This window comes from Euwallacea similis, chromosome 3 (genome assembly GCF_039881205.1).
Source record: "Euwallacea similis isolate ESF13 chromosome 3, ESF131.1, whole genome shotgun sequence".
NCBI lineage: Eukaryota > Metazoa > Arthropoda > Insecta > Coleoptera > Curculionidae > Euwallacea > Euwallacea similis.
This window is the reverse complement of record NC_089611.1, coordinates 3,203,909-3,231,619: the sequence shown is the minus strand read 5'-3', so window position 1 is coordinate 3,231,619 and position 27,711 is coordinate 3,203,909. Positions and strand designations below refer to the sequence as shown.

Below are 27,711 nucleotides of genomic sequence, written 5' to 3'. Positions count from 1 at the left end.
TAAGTGCTCCTAAAAATCCATCTAAATTTTAAATAAATTTCGTGTTATTCGACTAAAAAGAATTTAGAATCTTTGTCAAGCTTCACTGAAATCCTTGAAAACATGCGAAAAGAAACCTTTAAGATCCAGCAAAATGATAAAAAAATCTAAAATAGAGAACACGAAGAAACTCTAAATTATAAAGGTATATCTGAGACAATTTTTAAATTAAAATCCCTGAACAAATCCATAATCATTAAATCTAGAAAAAATATAAAATCTTGTTACAATCTTCATTAAATTTTAAAAAAATATTGAAACTACCTATAATCGCCAAATAATACGAAATAGCCTTATAGGAAGAGAAAGGATCTTTCCAGGGACTCGATTCGGAATCCGTTTCGCGTTGTTTCCCACGTGAAGAAATCGTCGTTAAGTAAAATTAACAACTTCACGCTTCATTTTCACCCTGTTATCGATGGTCGTGTTCCCACGTACCCCTGGATGTTTGACATTTATTCCCCTAAAAGTCCAATCGTTCCGGTCAAGACCCAAAATTCGAGTGTTTTTTAGAAAGACTTGCACAATAAACATTTGTGGTAACTGTTGATGATCATTTATTTACATGAATTGCATATAAACGAGACACGAAGACTTCTATTTACTTTAGAGTTTTACCGTGGAAATTTTAACAATAAAAATGTAAAGTGGCTTTATATCATCACCACAAACTACAGGTTCATAATAAGTGCGGACATTTGTTTCCATAACTCTTACTACTCTAATAAACCTGATAGCACTAAAATATTTATACGAAGTGTGTACAAGACCTTCTGTTACACGTCTTATACTCGTAAACTTGTTATCTCCCAATTTATGTATATAGCGGCGTTCATAGAAGCCGCTAAAAACATCAAGCACTTTTAAACGCGCTCCTTTATTATTGATAGATATTTTTCGGTTTCTTTCTATTTGTTTATATTTGTGCTGCTCGACGGCCCTTAAAAACGCAATATTATGCAAACACGCAGTTAAAATTCACAACGAGAAAATTAGTATCTGATCCAAGTGCAAGAGCTTAGAGGTATTGGAGTAATACACCCTGCAACGTGACTCACATAAATTATGCAAATAACACTTCAATATTATCTGGTATTTTCCTCATATTCTCGTCTGCAATTCTTCAGGAAGCCACATTCTTTCTCCACTTTTCAGATATTCAATGCCGATATCTCGGATACTTGTGCAGCAAACTGCTTTAAAAGGCGCATTAAATTCATCATCTCAAAGAGCTCCCTAAACCTAAATAATTATTCCGCAGTCTTTTTTAATTCGCGAGGTATAGGGTGTCCCATTAAGAATGATTATTTTAAAAAATAGAAAAAAAAAACGCAGTGCGTATTTGAAAAGTTTAGATTTTTTTGTTGTAATAAAGAATATAGACATGAAGGTTATTGATGGAGTACAATATCCGATAAATTGCCCCCTCGTGACTGATAGCACTCGTTGATTCTTTTGACGAAATTTTCGATGACATATTGGCATAGTGACGGCTCAATTTCATTAATGGCGATTTGAATTTCGTCTTTTAGTTTAGAAATTGTTCTTGAGTTATTGGCGTACACTTTCCCTTTCAATAAAAAAAACAAAAAAAATCCAACGGTATCAAATCGCATGATCATGGCGGCTACATCGCATCGCCGCGGCGCGAGATAACTCTCCCTTAAAATTTCGTTTTCAACAATTCCATTGTTTCGGTTGCTATGTGGCAGGTTGCCTTGTTCTGTTGAAACCACATGTCTGTAAGATTCATTGCAGCAATTTGAGTCCAGAGGAAGTTGTTTATCATCTCAAGCTAACGATCGTTGTTGACGGTGGCCTCAGTGCCAGCCGCATTCTCGAAGAAAAACAGCCCAATCACTCCACCGATCCAAAATGCACACCAAATAGTGGCTCGTGGTGCGTGAGATGTTGAAAGATCATTCTTGGACTCTCAGCACCCCAAATATGACAATTCTGATAGTTGATATAGCCATCAAGTTAGAAATGCGCCTTGTCAGAGAAGATGATTTTTCCGAAAAATCGCTATTCACTTTTCGTTGCTCTAACATCCGTTCTGTGAGCGTTCGGCGCTGTGCGTGGTCTGCTGGTTTTAAATGCTGTGCCAACCGAATCTTGTAAACTTGCATACGCAGATCTTTAGTGAAAATCCGCTGTAAACTGCTTCGCGAAAATCCCAATTACCGAGAACGATGGCGAATAGAGGTAGAAGGATCTTCGTCAACACTCTTACTAACTACTGCAGTTTTGCCATTAGACCGAGCTGAACGATCACGGACTGGTCTCTCCTGGGTTGGAACTGACCCAATCGCTTCAAATTTCTTAATTAATCGCATCTCTGTACTGCGAAAAGGTGCTGTATGGTAACCGCAAAATCCACGAAATTTTCGAGGCATCTCTAGGAAACTCTCACTATTTTGGTAGTGGATTTTCGCAAATTTTATACGTTGTGCGTCCATGTAGTTCTCCATAAATAAATCTCAATATTTACATCTGATAGCTGTCCAAATACAACGCTGTATGAATGGCACAAGAAAAATGGTCATAAATTGAAAATACCGAGTCATAATGGGATAAACTATGCAAGATTAATGCTTTTTTTATGAGATAATTGATAAAGAAGTTATTGTTCAGTCATCCTACGCGGTCTAGGCTCCAGGGCAACGATCTGAAGAACCACAACTGAAATTAAATTGTGAAAAAACCGGAGATGCCCTAAGCACAATTTCGATGCAAAAACCGCTCATATCCTTGAGACCATAGCCCCTGATGGATGGCCCTTCTAATGTGCATTTTATTTATATTTTAGGGGGCCATTTGCGCAATTTATGATTCCCAACTTGCCGGTTTAAGCACTTCTCTCTCCGACAATTTTTCCAGAAATATATTATCTCTCGAATATTGCGCTCCCGCCATTTGTTTCTCGTAGATAAAGTTCATATAGGGAGTACACCTAAACAATTTTTCATGCAAACTTCGATACACGCGAAAGAGCTTTCAGCTTTTTCCGTCCATTTTTTTACGTTAATGCCTCAGAGCTTAAAACACTAGTTTTGCACAACAAACATTATCAGAGGTTCCGAGCGGCACAAAACGGACCGATGCGAAGTTGATGAAACAAACTAAAACTTTTACCCGCATTATCCTGAAGTTTATATAATTTCCATTCGATGGCACATTCCAATTAATTGACGGTAATTGCAGGGATGTTCATGTATTGCATTAAATTGGCACAATTTGCAGGGGGATATTTAGTAGGGAATGTTCAACATCGCAGCAATTAGACCGTCTAGTAAATAGACAACTGATATTTCGCAGGCCTGAAAATTACTATTTTGTTATTCCCGGGGTCCTTTTATTGTTTTAGTATCGACCGACTTTGGCACGCAGTCGATTGTGCATTACAACGAGTTAAACTGGTAATAGGACAGAGGGCATTTTTCAATCTGACGCAAATGGAGATATCGAGAGAGGCAACTGTCCTAACTTGACCGATATCAAGCTGGAAGGAACAGTATATCCATTTTGGGGAAAAATACGGGTTGTCACACAAAAGGCTCCACAAATAGCAGCCGCCACTTCTTAGACGAAAGTGATGGATAAGAGCAAACGCTGAAAGAGCCGGAACGAATATCCCATGGGGATAACTAAGACTAGACACACAATAATCTCGGAAGTAAATAACTCAAAATGGGAACGGTTGGCAGGACAAACAGCAGAAGCTTTCTTAACGTTAGTTTAATTTAGTACCCTGCAGAAATTTGCCAACAAGGTTCTCATGATTTATTGTGCTGCCAATACGGCCAATCAAGATATTCACATCGCAAGCTAACAATGCCAAATGGGACACTCACATTTCCTAGCGGTGCCAATTGGCATACTCACATTTCATAACGGTGCCAATTGGTACACTCACATTTCATAGCGGTGCCAACTGGTATACTCACGTATTGTAGAACTTGTTTTTTTTAATGGAGTCACGACGGATCCCACTTAACAATGAAATGTCCTAGTTGAATAACTGGCTTTCGATAGAGTCTAAATGTCAGTCCCGGCCTTGCACATTATCTAACTAAACAGCAACTTCTCGGCATCAATAAGTCATTATCCCGCTGACCGATTTCTAATTTGGAACTAATCAGCAACCACGAATATTGGGCAGCGTTCGCATCATTGCCCGAGTATTAAAGCGATCCTTTTGCTCTATCCATTTGGCAATCTATCAGAAAAGCCGTCACTTTCAGGACTAGTTACTGCCCGATGTTTAACTAAAACAATGATTCCGGATGAGAAAGAGTCGCCCTCGAACCTGAGGGCCGACGAAGATTTATGCCGCGTTTAATTTCGAAATTAGTTGACATTGCGAGAGTTCTTAACTGCCCTGTTGAAGTTCAACTGCCGTTAAAACTTCGGAGACAGTTATTAGTTATGGCGCCAGTAAATAATCCTGCGGACGCCGAATATCCCGAGTGCTAAAACGGGCCATTAAATGTAAGGAGGTGCCAACCTACAAAAATTATCGTTGAGGTTAATGTTAAAAACAAACCCAATACAGCGCGGTTATTAACCGGATTTATTGCCTAGCTCGTTAGGGCGCATGTAATGAAGACCATGTTTCTCACTCAATTACGTGTCTAGGGGCAATTAAGTTCGGCGGGATAAAGAAAAGTCAGGACTAAACGCGGATGCATGATCTACTAATTCCGGCTCGGTGTTTCAGGTCTTCGCAGTGGTGCAAGCGGCGTACTCACATGTTCGCAGGGGCACACTGGGGCCCGTCGGGGCTTCGATCAGTGCGCCACAATAATTCCAATAGGTCTCCTAATTTTTCCATCGCGGTGCCAATCTGGTGCCTCTGCACCCTGATCATCAATTCGCAGCGGCTCTAATCGATTTTTTGAGCGAAGTGCAGATCTTCTCCCACCGCAAAAACACAGTTCTGCTGTTGGTAAAATTGAATTAAAAAAAGAACAGTCCATGAACCTGAAACTATAGTGGGTGATTGCTTTTATTCGTGTCTGATGGAGCCCAATAACGTAATGGGGTCCATTTCTCTGAAGCGATATTTAATTAACTCTCAAAAGAAGAGAAAAATGTTCTCGGGTGGTTGAAACGCAATAAACCTACGTATTGAAAAAGGATCAATCAGTAATAACATTATCTCTGTTCGTTCCGGATTAGTCTATAAATACGTGATCCAGACTATATGTTTTCCTTATCTCTCGAGAAGTCCAGAACTCAAACACTGTATCCATGCAGGGCAAATTCCATTATGCTCTAGTGTGTCTGATTATTTATGTTTGCCCAGAGCAAATGCAAATATCCAAACTGGACGGTTCAACAGGTCAATCGAATTAAGTGCAAACCAAATATCAGGCCAAATGGCTTATCACGAAACGTTTATCCGCTCAGTTTCCGTGCGTGTCCCATAATTCGAAATTGATACAAATTTGACCAAAACCTGCCAACTAAATAGTTTTGTGTGTGTGGTTAAGCCGTTTGTTGCTAAACATTCCTGTTTAGGTTTTAAGTGGTAAATGCTTGTACGCGTTTATGAGCTTTTCGGGAGTGAGAGCGATGAGTCATCGATTTTGAGGAAATAGAGGCGAATAATCCGTGTCGAAGGTGGCGCGCTTTATTCGCGAAAATCAAAGTGGATGGATTTGGTGGGACAGAAGAAAGCGCACGCAAGTAACAAAGTTAAATCTCGCCTTTGTCTGCATATCACACGTCGATCTTCGTTTCTTTTCCCTTTCCTTAGGCAATCCCATGGAATATCGCTGGCTTTGATATTATACCGTGCGAAAATAAATGCATTGAAAGGAGTGCAATTCAGTGTCACATCAAAAGCAATAGCGAGCAAAACGAGATATGTCAGAAATGCATGAAACGCACTTATAGAACAGTAAACTGTTATGTGCAGCTACAAAGCACGAGACATTCGAATGGGATCAATTTAGAAAATGAGGTTTTTTGCAAGAATTATTTAATAGTGCCAACCGATCTAATGGCGCGACCTCTTGCGCTGGTGCCAACCGGACCACTCGCATCGCTTAATTATGCCTCCAGGCAACACCTCACTGCCTTCTTCCTTCTCGGTTCTTCACTGATTAATTATCTCGAAGAGCAAATTATTCCGAGACGAAATAAAACTGCCGCCCAACTTTCGAAAACTTGGGCTTTTGCATCGATTTTCCAAGGCTTCGGTTATTCCTTTGCGGTTTGGTAATTTAAACGGCTCGTTAGTTTTCGGTTAAAGGTGAACGAGCGCTTTTTTTGCTCAAACTGCTCCCGCCCTACTTTTCATCACTAAGCGCGAACTGTTACCAACTCACACGAAAAACCAAAGTTTAACGAAATGCCAAATTCCTTATACCCAGATAGAATAATCTTTATACCTGCCTCGGCATATCCGAAGAGTTGTCGGTAAATTAGAAACCTCCACCACTATTCTCTATTGTTTTATTCAATTTGTGCCGGTGGAAAAGCAGGAAATAGAGAGAGAATGATTTAAAATGCTGACCGGGTAACAGCTCTGATAATCATCTATGGAAGATTAGCGAGGAGGCAATAATTTTTACGGATAATCATTTGGGCCTTATTAGCGCCCCCGTTTTTCATGGGGATTATTTATGGGGCCGTAATAATCCACGCTCGGCTTTATATTAGGATTATTAAGATAGGTCGGTTTGGAGGCCAGGAAGTTAATGAAATTAATTTATTGGCTTATGAGGCGATCGAACGGAGCCAACGTCGCATATGAGTAGATTGGTTGGCACTGCTTAAGGTACGAGCGCCAAACAATTGGCACTACTTGTAGTAAGATCGGCACTATCTGCTCACATGCCTCTCCTAACTGACGCGCACGCAAAATTTTAACAAGGCGTTGGCGTCGGCACTGGATATGAATAGACTGATTGGCACCACTTTACAAAAAAAATAACTTGATTGGCACCTCTATTGAGTGATCACTCTGGTTCGCGAAAATTAATCTTCTAAACTGGCATTACCATAAAACATGAATATTTTAATTTTAAGATCATACTGAATAAAGTTTGTGCAAATAAGTTTCGAGCAAATACCGAGAAAATCAGACTCTGTGTACGTGAAATATGGGAACATTTTCAGCTTGTTGTGGCGGATTTTTAAATGAATCGAAATTATACATGCAGTGCGGCAGACACGTAAACACAACGGTTTTGTTTGTTCTTTTTCCTTCTCCTTTCTCTCATTGGGTCCGATTCGTTAAAACCTCTGTTTCTGTGTGGAGCTCTGAGCACACAACAGAATACTCGTTTGTTTGAAGTTTTTTTGTATCGTAGCGAAAAAGGTATTTATTAGGTTATCGCTCATTCATTTAATTAAAATATTTAATTAAACTTTGAAAAGTGGAAGCAGACCATCTGGGACAGCTGTACCAACAAAAAAGCTCGTACTCTAAGGTCGTTAACGCGCTCAAATTGAATTGCATCCCTAATGCGAATTAGTTCGAAATTATTGCATAAACTTAGCGGAAAATTATTCCCCTGTTAGAGAGAAAAGGAAAACTTTTTCAGTTACATTCCCGTCATGGTTGTCACAATAAGGAAATTGGTTTAGGCGGGTCTCCCTTTTAAAACATTTCGCGGCTTCCAAGTCACGTTCGCAAATGAATATTAACGAGAAATTACTATATTTTCGCGGCACAATTTGTTTTGAGCTAACAGCGAAGCGAAAAGGAATAATTGTGTGTTTCCTAAGCTGATTGTGGGGTTTTTGTTACAGCGACCAGTACCCATGATGTCGAGGCGGTTCTAGGCAAAGTAGCGAAGCTGCCCTGCGACTTGGAACCCATTATACATAATGACAGAGTTCACATTGTCATTTGGTTCAAGGAGGTGAAGAATAAGAGTGACCCCTTGGCCAAGGAGAGGAGGGTGCCGATATTCTCGTAAGTAGATTAAGTTAATTGTTAGAGAAATTGCGAAGATACACATTAATACAAGGAGGTCCAGTTGAAATAGTCGACTTTCTGATCCTTAAATACCGAAAATGGGGATAGTCAAAGACATACGTTTCTCGATTTGGCTTACTGGAGAAAACACATGTGAAATTTCGCTTTTTGGTACATATTTACTGAACTCGTGCAGTTGTAGCAATACCATACATTCCGTAATAAGACCTTTAGAGGGTCATTACGCGCTTATGGGAAACATTCCACAAGCGCAGAAGAGCTTAAATTCCTATTTCGGTAGCTTTAAAAATAATCATTTTTCATTTATATTTTCTTATATTTGGACGTTCTAATGTTTTGTTTATGTTAGTAAACACATATGTAGCTTAAACGGTTTGTTTTATGGTATGGTCCTGTTTTCGCTTAATTAATCTCAAAATTAAGCCCAAAATGAGAGGCGCACCATCTCCATCTTTCTGGAGCATCTTTTCAAACTCTACCAGACATCATCTTAGAAATTTCATTTAGTTTTCCCTCTCCGCCGAAACACTCTGTATGTGTCACCCTAATCGTTCCAACAAACTACCATCTTAAACTCAGCCGGCTCCCGTAATTGAACTTCTCTCTCTCCGCAGAGTTTTCATTTAAGTGTCCGGCCAATTGAGGACATGAAACTTTTATCCGGGGAACAATAGACCTCCGACTTTAGGGCACTCCACAGGAAAATTAAGATATCAAATTAGCTTTATGACTGCCCATTTCACTGACCTGGGAACCCCTAATACCGACGAGATTAATATTATTTCGATGCCAAGTCGGCTACTCACGATCAAGGGGTGTATCCTCCAGAGATACGCATCAGCAGCGATTTCAACTCATATTACCTAATAGTTTTGGTACAACTCTGATTTTTTATAAAATGCCGTGGGATTTTTCTGTACATGAAAGGCAGAGACGTGCCTTGATTGTTAGAGCTACGAGAAGCTGTGAAGAAGAGCAAAATAAAGTCGACAATTTTTTCATTTTTGCTCCTCTAACGTTTGTCCCGTTTGCCAACCATATTTGCTTCGTCGCTGGTTTTTGCAATATCGGTTCAAAACTGGCAGATTATTTTATGAAAAGTTATGAGTGTCCAGTGTAGGAAAAAGGATGGCTTACCTCAGTTCGCAGAACCGTTACAAATTTCATAAATGATAGAAAGAACGTTTTTCTTCAACATTTTTTCAATATTCTCCAAAAAGAGAAAATTTAAGGGTAAGAGAAATAATGCCTGCAGTTTGAATTTTTTGCCTCCTTTCCCGACCCCCTTTGCTACCGCCCTGATTTTTTCCACATCGTCTCAAAATTTATAGATTTTTTAAAATAAAATTCAGTTTACGGAAAAGACAGTGGCGGTACCGCAGCTCTTCATTTTGTAGCCAGTTTCAAATATGAGAAAAAGGGAAAGTGGTTTTTCAGCATTGTTAGCTTCTTCTTCAAGCCCTCCTTCACACAGCTTTATTGCTGTTCTTCTCACTGACCTAGGAATCTAGGAAAAATATTATTTCGACGGGAAGTCGAGTAATCACGATCAGGAGTGTATAGGCAACATAAACAGCTCCGGAGATACATATCAGCAGCGCTTTTAACTCATATTACCTGCTATAATGTGCTATTTGAGTTTGCTGTACACGATCCTTTTAGCATAATAGGAAATCGATATTGGGATTTAAGTTATTGTTTGTACACAAAGATAATGTATTTTGAATTAATTTAGACCAAGTGGGCGTGTATTTCTAGACATAAACACCTCTCCTAATTGGCTATAGTCATGGATCAGGTCTCTCTAAAAAACCATAATTCACTGCTCTAAACAACGGCAAAAAGGAAATAGTCGTCTGCCATGTGTTCCGGTTAAGGGCTTTTTCCAGGGGCGTCTCCCCCAAAAGAAACGAGGAAAAGGGCCGAAAGAGGATTATGAATTATGGGACAACTATCAATCATGTTTTTCCCGTGGCCGACAGTTAAGCTGTATTTACAATGAGCGCTGAAAGTGAAAACCCCTTTATCCCCTAGATTATTGTTTAGGACTACAATATGAGAGTTAATTAATGCGGGAGCTTCATTATGCGGATGTTTTAGTTTTATTTATTCTTTCCTGTGTCTGTTACAGACTGGACGCTAGGGAGAAAGCGGTTGGGGAGGCCAAGGCATGGAAAGATGAAAAGATTCTCGGGCCAAGGGCCTCCTTTCACTCCAAGGACAAGCCGGCTATCTTGAGGTTGAGTGCCGTGAGGGAGGACGACGAGGCTGTTTACTACTGCAGGGTAGATTTCAAGCAGACGCCTACGAGGAATATTAAAGTCAACCTCTCGGTGATCAGTAAGTAGACGTTTCAGTCTGTAGTTACTATCAACTATTTGATTTGCGTCTCATATTAAGGTATTAACCAGGCTATTTACATGTACAAACATCATCCGATTTAGCAACTTTAAACGAAAACCCGAACTTTCCAGTCAACCGCATAGCACCCTAATTGATTTATCTCCAAGTACTATAATGGCCTGGACGATTAATAACTCCCAGATTTATTGCATTAGCCTGAAGCGGCTTTCGGCTAAACTTCTGTATAGTGGACTTCAACACTTTCAAAGCCAGTTTGCGAAGGCTGGGAGACACAACAATTAAATTTGCTATCGTAAAAGTAAACTAGACAATCTTTCTCATCCCTGAGCTCGTAAAAATTCCAGATAAGCCAGTAGGAAAATACTAAAAATATCTGACTTTCTTCATTATAATATGCAAATCCGGGGATGTAATAGGGAAAAATGCCATTGGCCAGGTCCCTGTATGGCAATAGCGGAATCCGGGTATGTCACTTTATGTCCTGCATGGTCCAGTTAACATTCCTTTTAAATGAGGAAGTGAATTTATGGAAGACAATTAAAGCTAGGTGAGAGATGGGCACTTAAATTCGTGGAGTTTATATTGGATTTCGTATAAAAGATGTTAGTGCTTGTTGCATTGAGTACCTAAGCTGATGCGGGGATAGAGTACCTCAATAAGCCCAGTTTTCAGTTGTGTTCACATGCTCGATCAATCAATTTGCCCTTTTTACGTCCTTTTCAAACACTTCTTTCAGGGTGCGAAACCCAGTGGCGTACTTCGTTATCAGAACTGTTACAAATTTTCAAATATGAGATAAATAATGTTTTTTCTTGATTCCTGGTCTCTCAAACGGTCCTGGTTCCGTCCTCGATTTTCTCAAAATATGTTTAAATCAACAGCTTGCCTGTTCTTCCTTCCCTGTTTTCGTTACTGTTTCCTATTGTTTTTCTGGGAAAAGAGGAACAATTCAATAGACTCTGCAAATAATTTAATGAGTTTAATTGTAAAAAGTAAAGCATTCGTGCGGTAACGAGTACTCTCATTACGGCACAAAACATATATTGCTTGCTTTGGCATGGACACACCGAAATTTATTGAACTTCCTATTTATTTACTTTAAATCAACTAATTAAATTGAAACTTCAAATGGCCACAAATAACTTTATGTGTCGTTTAAACTAGGTAATTTATAATTAAAATTAACGTGAGCCATGTGGAGTGATTCTCAGCGGTTTCGATAGAAGGGCATACGTATTACTGGTAATTAAATAATTGTTTAAAATTGGAATGTGCAACGATAGTCCTGAGAGAGTTTGTAATAAAATCCCTCATTGCACTTAAATCGTGGGTTTTGTTTCAATAGCCCGAATCCACCCTCGGATGTCGCTACAGCACCGAACTCCAATTTATAATAATTAGTATTAATTTAAAGGTAATTAGTATTCCGGAAGTTACTTCTGAAAATTGGTAATTACTCGCGGAGCGGACCTTGGATTTTTGTAATTAATGAGTCCACCCAACGCGAACGTTTTAAGAGGTAAATTTACCCTGTTTATTTTCCCTTAAACTGGTTAATGTTTTGTAAATATCTCGTCGGAAAAATTTAGATTCATTTTTGGACCGCGCGCAAAGCATAAATCCCTATCAACGAACCACAGGCGGCACGTTTTAAATTCATAATCAGAAACTTTCGATGTCAAAAGCGCTTTTTATCTCCGGAAACGACGCTGTACTGGCGGTATAAAATGTTTTAAATCCTCCCGGACACGACAAATGCATAAATTAAGGATTACTCGGTGAAAAATGGGACAAATGCTAACGTACTTTCAACTCACGTCCACTAAATTTAAATTAGTCCCGCCGCTGGAATTGTTTTAGCGAACCCTTTCAGACCACTTAGTGGAGGTTTGGACTGTTGGACTACAATGTTACCGACAAGAGAAGCGTATGTATTGATCGAATATGTTCGATTCATAGTACCAAAACCATGCATAACATATGTTCATATATTTTTCCAATTTTGCTCCTTGCTACCTATATAGCGTACTCCTGAAAGTGTCCTGATGTTGGCTTCCACGTCTGTCCACAAACGCTTTGTTAAAGGTTCGAGATGTTTTATTTGACTTCAAGTTCCTATAGACAAACAGAACTGTAACTTTGAATCCATGAAGCGGCGGTACATGGCAACTGGCAGATCCCACTTAACAGGGCTTGATCTCAAAATTTCAAGACCTTAATTTGTTTCCTCTTTGAGGGACCAACTTCCGAAAACCTGAACTGTCTCCTGCTGATTGTGAAATACTTAGCTTAATCCGAACTTAAAATAAAAAAACATATGGCAATATCTATGTTTAAAGTTTGCACGAAATATATCAAAACCCCAGGAATTATCCAGGGAAACCGGCGACTAGCAGCTGCTTTATCTCCTGCACTGATTTGGCCAAACAAGGCATGATTCATTAATTGAATATTCGATGCGATGAAGGCCGGGAGTTTTAAAACAAATTCGATTTCAGCTGTATGTTCATGTACGCGATAAATCCATCGGTATGTGAACATAAATTATACTCAAGAAACTAAATTTACACTTACGAACTATGTCAATAAATCCATTATATGTGGCTAATAAATCCAAGATTCGAGGCCTTAAAACTCGAGATTTGCGGTCAGGTCGTAAATTCAGGATCAATTACCGTAGATTGCCTTTAAGTTAGCTAAAGCAAGAAAATGAAATTCACCTGATATCGCCCCAACTAATTCTCGCATACCATCTTAAGAGATTTCCGAGCTCCTGACCTCGGAACGTTAATCTTCCCAAATACCTTTCTTATTATCTCCGACGAGAGGCACATGCTCACTTTTTCGTACGTCGAGGGAAACAAAGGAGTAATTTAATAACAGGAAACTTTCCAGTTACTTCTTGTGTATCCCGGAGGCAACTTTCAAATACCAATATTGGCTTTATAGAAAGAGCAAAAGCCAGAGGTAATTAATACCCTTATACCAGTTCCAATAAGCTCATTAGGGCGGAATTAAGGCTTATAGTGGTTTTAGGCTCAGTTTTATTGATAGTTACGTGCTCGGACAGTTTTATTCGCCGCAGTTAAACCAATTTTGCGAGGATAACCTTGTTAATCGCCGCAATGCAGTGAACTATGGCAGGGCGTAAGCACGAAATTGCTCACGTGTGCTTACACTGAAATGTTAATATTTGAGTTTCTCTTGGTTGGGCACTTTAGATTAAAGGCGAATGGGCTGATCAACCGATTTCGAAATTTGCGAAACCATTAAGTTTCATCCTAACCCAAATCGCTTATTTTAGTTTAAACCCTGAAAGTTTGGACACTTCGTCGTGATTAGGAATCAGGGCTTAGTTTAAGTTCCTTGTGCAGTAAGACAACATTTTTTACCTGTTCTTTTCTCTTTGCAGTACCGACGGAAAAGCTGAAAATAATCGAAGGTCCGAGCGACAATCACATAAAGGACTATAAATTGGGGCCGTTCAACGAAGGCAGCTCGGTCAACATCACTTGCGAGGCAACAGGAGGTAAGTAAACAGTCCGATGCATAATCCAATTATTTATTGTCCCATACTTGAACATACAAACATACGCGTACACAAATATATATATATATATATATATATACTATATATACAATATATACATATATAATCCCATAGGGTTGTTTTGCATGGAGAAAAACAGAAAACCATCCATCTTCAAACGGTTTCACGTCTGCTAAGTCAGCACATCCTTATGAAAATCATCCCCGCAGCTTCCGTCCGGAGGTGGACCGGAAAATCAATCATTCCCATCCCGGGGTTAATTAACATTTAATTAACCCAGTTAAGACCTTGACGGATCGAATTTTCGGGTCCAGGTTTTACCTGAAGCTCATCTTGATTTACTGGCGTTTTAGGTAAAAGGATGGTTGTTAATTCGATCACGAACAGGAATTGTTTTTCATTGATGCGATAAAATACATACAATGGGATTTATAGATTTTGCTTAAAAATAAATTTAATGTGTGCTTGTACTAAATGAATTCGCGCTGAAAAAGGCAGGAACATTTTAAAAATTTTCTATATTCACGTAGAATCTCGCTACGCCATTGAACTCTCCATATATTACACCCTAGACCCTTAGACCCTAGACGCCCACCCTTAAACTTATACCCTCTTTAGGTGATTAATTTTGCAAGGGCGTACTAGAATCAGGATCGTACCATAAGAATAAAGCAGAAAAAATTATATTTTAACCTTTTCTTTCTTCGTTTTCCTATAATCTTGCTACGCCATCAACCTCTAGACAATAATTAGGATCTTACCAAAAGTGGACAATTTTCTTGACATATGGCGAATGTATTCTTCCTACTTGAAAATAATCAAAAATTTAGGTGGTGCCAGCTGTCAAGTGTCAGCTGAACTTAAGCCCCCTGTGTGTCGAAATGCGTTACTAAATAGGACCGCCGCAAAGCCACTTCTGAAAATGTATGAGCACTTTGTTAGTTTTTCGACGGCATTTTCTTGATTTCGCACAGAAATGGTTAATTAATGATGCGACAAATATAATTGCGAATAATATTGTAAATGTACATATCTATCAATAACTAGAAATGCCCCCAAGTGTCCTTAGATTGTCGACGAACCTCCTCTAGATTGGTTACAAAGTTAAAAATACCTAAAAAATATTCGAAAATCCAAGATAAAAATGATTTTCCAAGTGTTTTCTTTTTTTGTCCTAACACTTCATCAAGCCTTAATTGACCCTTAGTTAGCGTGAACTTCAGATAAGAGAAATTCTTGCATTATTCATAATTAATTTCCTCGGTTTTCAGGTAGGCCCTTGCCTCGCGTAACTTGGTGGTTGGAAAACGCCCTTCTGGACGATTCCATGGAATCAATCAGCACCGATTTCGAAAATCTGGACGATGACGAAATGAATGATGGTCATAATGTGGCAAAAGTGCGTAATATATTACACGTGGACAAAGTGGACAGAAGGACGTTGAATTCAGTGTACACGTGCCAGGCTACAAACAGCAGATGGGTGCAGCCCATATCCAGCACGATTACTTTGGATGTAAATCGTAAGTAATCTGAATTTATACGATCTGGGAATTGTGTTCAAAAGCGCCATAATTATCGAATATATCGATCCGGTCTCAAAATCCCCGAGTACATTGTGTCAAATAATGTATAAATTGGTGATTTATTTAAGCCACGAGGCATACAGTTTGGCATATTGTGCATTATGGTAATAATCCTCGATTCGCCATTAATTCGGTATTCATTAAATTTATTAATATCTGTTTACAACAAATTCAGTTTCCCCTGATTATTGTGTTGCATGTTTAATGATAAAGCGGTTTTGTTTTCCACGCTCTGCGTTTGTTGTTCTGCATTCCAGGCAAACAATTGTTTGTGATAATAAGGGCAAAAATATCCCATTGGACGAGGAGTTGTAATATTGCTTGATCTCTTTCTATAGCACCAGCACATAATTATAATCCTAGGATTTATGGCGGATATAAACCGAATTTATACGACTTAATTTATTTTCGCAATAGATGTCGTTAGATATGTCGAAAAAGCGCGGAAATATAGTGCAAATAAACAAAAACGAGCTCCTCGAAAGCCCTAGAGATTTTAATCAAGAGCTTTGATTTAGACCCGAGTAGCATGCGGACCGCCGATTATCTAAATTAAGGTAATACATGAAAAGCTCCATTGCGTTTGACAGGTTATTCATTTCTATGGGGTCCTACAGGGCTGGAATCTCTGATAAAGCCCCAATGTAGAAAGGTTTTGTGTTATACGACCTTAGGTGCTAGAGTTGACGCCCCTCGTACCTTTTTAAATAGTTAATTTAAAAGAACCTTTTTTTTACTTCTATGAAACTGAGGTTTTCTTTGGAACGCTTGAGTCCTTCTAGTATAAATTCACTCGTCCCGTTTAGGTACCTTTCCTCGTTTCAGTGATTCATACCCTAAAAAGCACTGGCGGGAAGAAAAATTTTTCAGGTATTTCACCCTTTAAAACTAAGAGCTAAAAACTTGGATTTCAGGCGCAAGTTCATACCAGAACGACCCTCCGCAACATTTTCGTTCTTATGAATATCAAGACACAAACATGGAATTTTGCTCGTTAAGTACAAAAAGTCTTTTCTTTTTCCTGAATTTCTCTCTCACTTTTGCACATGCTCTCCTAGAAATTCCTCTGCCTTTCCAACTTATCATTTCAGAGAATTTAATACATAAAAACTCTCTACCAAGGACTACAAAATATTTGAACTCAAAAACTTAGAGAACAGAGAAACCACTTTTCGGCGTCTAGGAAACTCAATTCTCACATTTTCAGACAAGAACTTAGAGAGCTTTGCAGGAAAGCACTCGCTAAAGTTGCTTAAAGGGAAAAAGTGGAAGTTCTCTCTTGAGGAAATTAGCTCACGAACTTTTCTCGTTGGTGTTGCTATTGATGTTGAAATTAGTGATGCACTTGTTGATGTTGTTCATTGCGTCGACATTGTTGAAGTTCGCTGATAATGTTAGAGTTGTTGCTGAAGTTGCAGTTAGTGGTGGTAGCGGTGTTCTCCATGGTGCTATTAGGTTTACTCGTGGTAGCGCTGCTGATGCAGCCACCGTTAATGGTGGTCTGTTGTTAAGGGATTGTTGTTACTTTTATCGTTTCCATATATTGCTTCGAGACAAACGTAATTCCCCAGATGTGCACACATATTGGAAACGTTTACGTCCTAAGTTCACCCCTGTTCTCTGAGGTGAAAAACAATGGAAAAAGAACCTCTCAACAGCGATATCCCGCCTTCTTCCAGTTCGTCGATGAAGCCTGCAAATGACAAATCTCAGACATTCCAATAATTGTACGGCATTTTTCATTGTTTCTCTCCAGTATATTGTTAAAATCTCGCCGGTACGATTTAATAGCACGAAATTAATTTCTCTCGAACTCTCGGCAGGATGGAAAATACCTTCTTTTGAATCGTTTGCATTATTTTCCTCCTGGCTTATTTACAGTTTCGCCTTAATTAAGATGTCACTGAATGGCTCTTTGGACGGAATACGGTTGCTAATAACGACTGGTTTACTGTGGAATTTTTTATTAGAAATTTGATGAATTTGCTTAAAAAATAATTGCTTTGACGATTGTCCTTACCGATCACAGTGATACAATAACACTGCATGACGCCTGATTTTTTGTTGTTTTACGTCACCCTGTATGCGTAACCTGAAATTTCATTGTTTGCACAATGATTTAAAACATCGATATTTTCCATTTTTTTCACCTTTTTCCTGCAACTTGAAATAATCTACAATTGAAATCGTCAATTGAAAATGACTGAATTTTATCGGTCAAAATTATGTGTGGAAACCGGATTTTTTCGAAAATCGACCTGAACCCATGATAGGCCGTGCATTTTTTCCACGTATACAAACTTCCGTGTGGAAAGCCGTTTCATCAAACTCTGATTTTAGCCTTATCGGCCTCCGGGTATTTTGTTTTCTTGCCAGAAATACACAATTCATTAGGTCGGTTTCAATTTGTAACCATTTATATCCTCCGGCACGTGCGTGACTCTGGGAAATAAGCCAAATTTGCGGAAAGTCTGGCCGAGATATGGGACTGAAATATGCCCCTGTTTAAGCCCCTATGCTCGCCCCTACACATGCAATTACCCGCAAAAACTCGGCACTTTGTGTCGTTCAAGGCAAAACTGGACATGCCACCGCTTGTAGCTCGATAAGGGAAACGTGAGTCTGAGGGGGCCCCAGTAACACGCTCTGGTATCTTTATTATGGAGAAATGCGTCTTTGTGTGGGGCTGCACACGCGAGAGGAACTTTCATGCAAAGGCCGAAGGTTTAGAAAGGTGCCTCTTTGGGACGAATTGATATGTCTGACCTCCGTCAGGGACTTGTCAGAAATAAGAAAACGACGGTATTAAAATGGCATTGACAAATAACGAAATGGGGCCCATTGCCTTAAGTGCCTTAGTGGCGGTTTCTGCTATTCTTTTTCTGGGAAGTGGAGGTTGCCATGGTCAATTACAGGGCGTTAAATTGCAAATGTAAAGTAATAGCTAAGGGCTTTACAGGACAAACGAAATGGGGTGAACATATTGGGCACATTCAGGGAACAATAGTGTTTTATTGTAAGGTTTGCTTTTAGCTGTAATGCTGATTTAAAGTGGTAAAGCATATTGCAAGAGAGTGATATCAGTGAAGTCTCGATTTTCAAAAAAACGTGAGAAAATGAAAGGTTTCCGAAAAATTCCAAAGAATTGATCATTTCAAAAAAATCCGAGAAATCGCTAATTTTGAAAAGGCGCAAAAAATAGGATGTAAACACAAAGCTGGATATTTGTCAGATCGAATTGTCAAACAAGAAGTAGCCAGCCAATTCCAGTATTGCAGTGTTGGGTCGCTGCAAATTTCGTGAATGCGCCCATTACTTCATATTTTCACCAACTTCCTACCTACTTCTTCGTAAACTCCTCTCAATAAAAATTAAATTCACACAAATAAATGCAGTGATCTCGTATATCGCCTTAGTGAGGTTTGTTCAGTAATTTGGCGGCATTAGAGGTCTAATCGGTGTTTAAATTTAAACAAGTTTATTTCAGAATTTTGAAGCCAGGATTGTAGGTATTTAGACAAGAAAAGGAATTAAAGAAAGGTAGCTTTTCGGTAAGAATCGGCAAAAACCAAACTCGATAAACTGACTTTAAGTTCGGTAACTCTGGATTTTATTTGCGGGTGCATTCGTTGATTAATTTTTGTGGTAAATTGACTGTTTACTGATAAAGGGAAAATCGATTTTTTCGAAACTTTAATTTAACTTTTTACAAAGACTCCCGCTTTTATGCCCATTTCCTTCCTCATCTACAATTAAAATCGACCGCGGTGGACAACAACGTTTGATTTTCATCCAAACTGGACGAGGAAAGCGTTAAATCTATTGTTTCGCACGCGACATTGTTGCTCTGGCCGATTGTCAATATCGTAGGCTGTTTAGATTCTGTGTATTTTCCACTAGACACTCCATGAGTGGTACATGAAGAACCATTCGATGATTCGTGTTTACTTCGAGATGAGGAAGGCCTATGTTTGCTGTCGTTACCAGAACTCGGAATGTGTTCATCCCATGGAGGTCTTTCGAAATGTATTACGATATTATCCTTTAGATTACACTTTTCTCAATCACTTGATCTGCATTCCTAATCTCAGTTTCTGTTTTCGGATTTCATTATATTTTTCAGATACTGATAGTTGGACAGAACGAGGACATTGATGAAGAATACGATTCTCGCTGCAAAGACGACACTTTCAGTTAAAGAATACGAATAATTTGTAAACTGATGAGATCCGTTCCTTTGTCGTGACCTCGTTTCTTCGTTGTGTCTTTGTCGTGCTCATGTGATTGAATGAAATAAAAATAATGACTGGGTGTGAAACTTATACTTAAACAAGGATGTTTTACATCAGTTAAAACTATTATCTCAGGAATAGCTGGAGAGTTGCCAGCGCAGATTCCGCAATCGTAGTTCTCGAGAGCAGATATTCAGTTCCCATCAATTCTTCACGATTCATTCATATTTTTCGGGTAGTATAGTTGTAGCATCTAGTGCTTTTACTACTATTTATTCAGGTAATTGTGGACTTCAAATAATATGCACACTTCTGGACAATCTCCTACCCACTATCGAACCGTGGAATCTTTTTTTCTAATTTCTGAATCATGTATTCCACGGCATATAGCAACCAAGCTGTTTATTTGCATTTTTTAGGGGCATACACTACAATGGCCATAAGATATCCTTACATATAAATATAAGATGTCTCTGAATATATTGCAATAAAATTAAACCACACATTCTAGGTCCCAAAATATGACGAAAAGTTCATATAAACATATATCGAAAGGTGCTTTGTTTTCGATATACAGGATATGAAAGGTTGGTTCCTGAAGATGGTTTTTTATTAATATTTTTAAAACTTTTCAAGATAAATTAATGAGATTTTGTACTTTATTATAACTTTTTGTACTCCTTTTGAGTCTTTATGAAGAAATTGCCACATTTTTCCAGGAGCGGGTAATATGGGGAAATAATTCTTCAAAAATACCTTCATTTTTTTGTACTTAACTTTATTAACGATTTTACAAGAAAAATATTAAACTTGAAGATTTTTACATAAAAAAGGTACTCTTGTTAAAAGTCGAATTCTCCAATGGTTTTCGAGAAAATTGAGGTTCAACCAATCGGTGGATACTATGTTTTATTAAATAAACATCAAATTTAAAATCCAATTGGCCTTAAAATGAAACAAAAAAAAATTGATATTTCCGTATATGACAAAATTTATTAGTAAAATCTGATTGTTTTTTCGTTATCACCCGAACAGTGTTTAATGACAATTATTGTTAAAGAAAATTATATTAGTAAAAAAGGATTTTAAATCTAATGTTTACTTAATAAAACATAGTATCCAGCGATTTGTTAAATCTCAATTTTCTCTTGGATATTCTTGGAGATTTCGACTTTTAACAAGAGTAGTTTTTATGAAAAAATGTTTTAATTTAATTGCTTTCCCATAAAATCGTCAATAAAGTTAAGTACAAAACATTTTAAATCCTTATTAAATTCTACCCCCCCCCCCCCCCCCCCCTGCATTAACCGCCTTTGGAAAAATGTGGCAATTTCTTCGTAGAGACTCAGAAAGAACAAAAAAAGGTATAATAAAATACGACATTTTGCTAATTTATCTCGAAACGTTTTAAAAATATTAATAAAATATCATTCTCAGAAACCAACATTTTAAATCCTGTATATAGGAAACGAAACGCCTTTCAATCAATGTTTATAAGATGTTTTCGTCATATTTTGGGATCTAAAATACGTGGTTGAATTTATGACACATGTTCAGAGACACTTTATATATTTCCTTACGGGGATCTAACCACGTATCCAATGGGCGACCTCTTTCTTGATCACATCGTCAAATGTGTCGTTCGAGTTTGTCTAGGCCATCGAAAATTACTCTTGGATCCAAACATTCATTTTACTTGCAGCGAGGAATAACATAATATCAAGTTTACCCAAGATTCCATCCATCAATCTCATGGAACATATTTAGGTGGAACTTATAACTTTGTTACAAAAGCTACAAAGGTGCTTAAATCCTCTACTCTCCAGAGTCTCTCACAAAGGTGGGCGGCTTCTCAATAAATCAATCAAGTTCCATTTGGCATGTCACCTTCCAATTTCTAGTTTGAATTACAGCTGATAGGTTACATTCCTCTCACTAATTAAAGTTTAAACAGTTACTCGTGTGACTGGATAAATTACAGTTTGATGATGGTACCTCTCCTGCATTGTTTCCGTATGATTGTCACGAAATTGTCGCCTCGCATGAATACACAAACGCGTTTGCGTGCACGCCACATCGCTCGTAAATTTAACTAGTCTTAGTATCATGAGTTGAGTTGAAAGCGACCAAATAGATATTTAATTAAGACACAACAGAGGAATGTTAATAAAAAGTGATAAATCAATGACGATGTTGCAGTGATTCAGGTCCGCGGTTTGACTTTTGCCTACCCAAACTAATTTCCGTCTGCAGGACAAGTGGTAATTTAGTCCGTTTCATTTATCTTTCTCTTTGTCTGGACGTTTGAATTTAACGGGGACCAACGTTCAGAAATTATGGCCTGGTCTTTCCTTAAATCCCGGTCCGAGCGAAATGGCCCTTCCGAACATAAAGCAATACAGTTTATGCAAACTGAAATGTGTACTGTCTGGTGGGCACGAAATGGCTCGCATGCTGCAGCTGAAGCTGAGTTACAAAGGCCTTTAAATATTTCGAAATTGGGAGTTTCAAGTGAGTCTCTCGCTTTTAGAAATGAACACGATTACTTCCCCCCATCCAGAAAGTATCATCTATATATCTAGAAAAAAGGTGGAATTTAAGTCCCCCTAAGGCCGAGTAGGGCAGGAAAATGGGAGAGTGAGTTTCCATCAAGTTACTTCAGTAGTTTGTTTCTTTTAAGCAATGGTAAGTTAGTTCAATAATTCCATGTTTTTCGCGTTTATTAAACAGTTTCTGAACAGTCATGACTATTCAAAAACTGTTCGATATGAAATTCCCGTAGTGATTTAAATGTGTTACATCCAACTGTTGACTCCAACAGAATGACGCACACGCACATTATTTAAAAGTTGTGCAAGAATATCTATCATAGATTTCCTGGAAGATGGATAGGCACCCACTCGGAATATCCTTGTCCTGCCCGTTCTTCAGACATTACCCCTTTTGATTTGTGGCATTTTTGGCTTGGGATTATGCGCAACTTCTCTCCCATTTACCAAGTCTGTATCTATTACGGTTTACGAAACCTCCGGGCTGGATATCCTTATCTTGGACACACTGTAATCTTCTTGAAAACGGTTCCATCTGACAGTTTCAGGCCTCATCGCAATGCGTTGGCCTCCCCATTTTCCTCACTGCCAGCCCCCATATGATGTAGTGTTGTACGATTCTGCAAATTTATAACCATTTCTCAAGCTGTTTATAAATACCGGACTTTTTGAGAATAACCCTCTAAAAGTAAAAAAAGCTCTTTGTCACGATATCTTCTCTTTGTTCCAATCATGCCAATACTGTTGTGATGTATCTCAAGTGGAGAGAGAAATCTACGGCAATAAAAGCGAATAAGCTTCTAAGCTCCGACAAAGCTGGTAAAGCAAATTCAATATTTCCTTTGCCATTTTTGTCCCTTAACTTCGCTCGACTATTAGCGGTTAAGGTCGACCCTTAAAATCTGTCGGACATTGTTTCAGATCCTCTTTCATGTCAAAACTTAAAACACATAAGCCTCTTACGTTCTCCTGAAGGTTACCTATGTATTAAACATCTCCCTGGCACATCCGGGCAAGCTGGTTGGGCTTTTATATTAAAATAGAAAGGAAAGTTTGACGAGGAACCAATGAGGCCGCAGCTTTCTTCATCGCGCACCTAATTTCCTTAATACGTACCAGGCCGACGGGGATGATGAGCGCCGCCAGAGAGGAAACTCTTTCTCCAGAAACTTTAATCTTTAAAGAGCATTTTCATTTGTTGCCAAGAAATTTAATATAAATGCTGCGCTAAAAGGGCCGTGACAAAGGTCCTCTACTCTTTTAGTCTGCAAATTAAATTATATTTAACACGTGAATCTTGCATAAAGTTTTCGAACGGTAAATAGCGTTTGCTGGGTTGGCTTTAAATACTTTCGGACGGGATTATCCGATAACGATAAGGTGTCGAGAAACTTCTTATATTAAATTCGAAATGCCTTATTAAAACTTCCCGTAAGTGCTTGTAGGGGAATCTAGGCAACTTTTAATCTACTCAGTGATATTAGGTGCGAATGATTTAAGCTGGCGCTAAAAATAAAGGGCCGCTTGATAAATAGGCATTAAATTTGACGTTAAAAGTAAAACTTTTCTCCCCGAAACCATCGTAAATCTTAAACATCCGAACCATAATGACTGTTTTGCTCTATAATTAACACCGCCAACTCCTTTGACACTTGGGTTATTTATTACCCCCCTTTGCATGCTCTGCATCACTCCTTTCGCAAATTACCTTTTTTAGCGACTCATTTAATCTTCGGCATCATTCCGAGATTATGTATCTATAAATAATATCGAGCTATGAGGATTTTAACAGCCTCAATAAATCTAACTAATTTGTTTTGGGTTCATTCGTGGATTTCGGAATACATTTGGTTCGGTAAATGTGTTTCTTCGCAGGTGGTCTCATCAGTTTAGAATTAGTTAGGAGATATTGAGTTGCTAGGCACATAGGCGTATGTCTGCTTTAAAGTCTGTATTAGTTATCGAGATATTGGGACGCTTTAATATTAGCGATTTTCGTAATTTTACAAGGACCTCGAGAGCCTCACATCTTTATGGATTTTAGTAAAATATCCAAAACTAAGAACTTTGCAGTTCCTTACCCCTCGGCTACGCCACTAATTTCTGAAACCTTTCCTAGTAATTTCACGGAAAATTCCACAACTTTAAGTTAAACGAATTAAAAAATATTGCAAAATTTTCATTTCCGGTTAAGTCGAGTTTCAACTGAAGTTCAAATACTCGCGTGTGTCTATGGCATTGTAAGCGTCGGCGCTCAGGAATCCGAAGAGCTATTGCCTCAAAAAATGCTTCAAATTAATCATCTCGATGAGCTCTACGAGTTCCCACAACCTCGAGTTGTAATATCTCTTTTAATTTCCAAAATACTGCACCACTGAGCGCACTGCATCTGCTTCATTTTTCAAATTTGAAATTTACTTCGCCTGAGCAGACATTCGCAATTTGCATTGCATGATTCGTTGCATTATTTAGCCGTAAACAATTTAAAATTTTACCCCGTACATCACCGACAACCTCTTCTCAAAGCAACTTCCCATAAAATTCAGATTAAAATAAATTAATTCCACCGTTGACCTGGTTCCGCCCTGGAAATGGGCAAATCAGGATCCTGCCAGGCGTAAGTAAACCAATTACCTCCCCTTACACGTTTAGATTTCGGTTACAGCATTTTTCCAATCCGGATTTGGATCCAGTCCAGCCTAGACCATTTTAATCTCTTTCTGTAATCTTCTTCCGTAAAAATACTCGAGTAGCCCCTAATTAGAAGCTACTGGCCCCTAGTCTTGAGTGACGTGAAAAAATACGTCAACAGGTCCCCTTGGAGGAAGCTCGGGTCGTGCTTAAACCGCATTAACTAAGTGACTTAACATGACAATTCAACTAATTAAAGAGAGACAATGCGTTTTAAATGTAAATCGAGCCATTACGGCTTGTCAACGGGTTTGAAACGGGTAAGGGCATAAAAGTCATTTTCGGGGAGTTATGGAACGTTTTCGGGATATTGGTCAGTTCACGTCTCGGTTACGTCACGGTTACCATTGGGATCGTGACATTTCCGTTGGTCGTAAAAGGCAAAACCCTTACACATTTTGGTATTATGCAAAAAGCTAATTATTTTTGCAACGTTTTTGCATGCATGTCGGCTTTGCGGCCGAAAGACCGCTTTTTTCTCTACGTAATAAAGTGAACAAAATAAGCGGCGAGGGACATGAGAATAAGGCCGTAAGTCATAAAATCTTGCTCAACTTTTAAAAAGTTGCAGTCGTGAAAAAGTTCACATGTGCGTATTTACTATCCCTGAGGCAGTTTAGCATCCGGCGAAACCGATTTAATTGGCGATTTGATGGTTTAATGGGCATTTATAGTGTTTTACGAGCCTGGTTGTTATTGAAAAAGATGTCTGTGCCTTTATTATACATATAATCTTCGTGGTCATTCGAGACTGAGAGAGCCTGTGCAACCCCTTGATAAGTCAATCCAGTTTGAGTAACGGAAAATTCAAGATAAAACTAAAAATTAGGTGAAAATTACTATTATATCTTCGCATAATTGGCTATGCATTTCACGTGTTGGTTCAACAACGCTTGATAATAAAACAAATAATATTTAACGTGATAGAATGTGTATTCTACCACGCTCCATTACTAATAAACAAGAAATACCCCAAGCACCCGCAAATATATGTCTCCCTCCGGAATACGCCTACTAAAATTTCCGGATGTGCAACGGATGTGAGAGTATTTAGTAGGCCTTAAACATCAAGTTTTAGTTTCAGTTTGGAGTTTCAAACGTGGCGACCCGATTACGCGGCAGCAATCGTGAAACTCCAAAATATTATAGATTTAGTTTTAATTATCTAGTGATTTAAAACCAAATCGGTTAGAAATTCTATTCAAAATGAGTTACTTATAAATAACTTAAGTCCTAAAAGGATACCGGGAAACAAGAAAACTCCTGGAAAGCCCTTAGAAATCAAGAAAAGTTTATTTAATTGTAGCTTGTTTATGAATTTCGATTTGACGTAAGATTTCTTATAGCCTGCGGAAATTACGAATATTTAACTGTGGAAAATTTATAGTACTGTACTGGTATATGATGAGCATCATCCCCTCAGAAGGGTTACGCCACTCGCTTTTTCATTGTAGACGATAATTATTATTACATAAAACGAATTTTGTTTCAAGATTTTTCTAATCTGATTATCATTGTAACTAATTATGAAAAAAATCATTTTGACCCAAAAACTGACTTTTGTGGCCGCTAGAACAGAGTAAGACACTAATTATACAAATATTATATTCCTTTTTCCTCACCTTTATTGGATGTGAAAATAGAACCAACCTATTAAATGTACGAACTAAATATGAATTTACAAGCATCAACATAACATTAAAAAATTAAATTTTAAGAAGAGATAAATTAACAACGACTATTTTTGAAACTAGTAAAATAGTAATTTAGGCTCGTCTGAGCTTGCGAAACGGTTTGGTATATTGTGTTGCAAGAACCTGCACGAGTTTAGTTCAGGTTAGTTCAGGTTAGGGGAATATGTACCACAAATTGAAATTTCATGTTTTCCCCACCAATGCAAATTCCTAAACATCAAAGGAACTATTTTAAATGGTTACAAAAACCAAGACACGTATCCATTGATCATTGCAAAACAGACAAAACCAAAAAAATTTAATTACAATTGAAGGTTATGGTTGATTTTGATCATAAAACATCAGAAAATTGTCATAAAAAGTGCAGACACAAAAATGTTTTTTTTTCTAGTTGACCTATGTAATGTTTATATACTGGTCCGTAGTACTATCTGCTTCAAGATTTATCTGTTGTAAAAAGCTGGTATGTAGATCATGTAAAGCGTATTAAATTAGTCTTGTTTTGTATCAGATTCTCATTATTTTTAAGCAAGATTTACTGCCGCTTCCACACAAAAAAAGATATTTTCCACGTGGGCAATTTTCCTTATCGAGTTCTCAGTTGGTAGAAAATCTCATACTATTTCTGATGGTGAATTGACTCATTTGTTACGAAGTGACGTCTCCAATTTTTGGATATTTTGATGAACTTCTGCTCCGGAGTCCACACGAATTACTCACTTTCCACACAAACAATTTTCCTTAGTTTAACCTCATTGGGCTAACAATTTCACGCACGTCTGATGGTGAAAGGTGCCAGTTGTAGGGAGTTCTCTTTAAAATTACTGTTTATGCTATTGGATGGCCGGCAAAATCTTCAGATTTGATACCATTGACCTCTTTTTTTAAAACTATGTTAAAGGAGAAATCTTTAGACCTCGACCGAATCATAACGAGAAACTTACCAGTGAAATACTACAAGTGAAGGAACTTTAGCAATAGTTTGTTAACAAGTTTTTATTTTTAATTTAGGTACCTTAAAACAATGTATTTGTTTCCTATTCTGCAGAGAG

General features: G+C 38.2%; 2 protein-coding genes across 4 annotated transcripts in view; one reads left to right on the top strand and one right to left on the bottom strand.

Annotated features, from left to right (window-relative positions):
- The window catches only part of LOC136420127 (myrosinase 1-like), an 86,908-nt gene extending 81,324 nt beyond the window's left edge, over positions 1 to 5,584 (bottom strand). The window contains exon 1 of the mRNA XM_066406921.1: positions 5,573 to 5,584. The gene's annotated coding sequence lies outside the window, so the exon portion shown is untranslated. The remainder of the gene's footprint in view (positions 1 to 5,572) is intronic.
- The window catches only part of side-VIII (sidestep VIII), a 137,805-nt gene that overhangs the window by 64,120 nt on the left and 45,974 nt on the right, over positions 1 to 27,711 (top strand). For all 3 annotated transcript variants that reach the window (XM_066406896.1, XM_066406895.1, XM_066406894.1), the window contains exons 2-5: positions 7,804 to 7,969; positions 10,125 to 10,333; positions 13,770 to 13,886; positions 15,179 to 15,430. In XM_066406896.1, the coding sequence (XP_066262993.1) occupies positions 7,804 to 7,969; positions 10,125 to 10,333; positions 13,770 to 13,886; positions 15,179 to 15,430 (744 nt within the window). The remainder of the gene's footprint in view (positions 1 to 7,803; positions 7,970 to 10,124; positions 10,334 to 13,769; positions 13,887 to 15,178; positions 15,431 to 27,711) is intronic.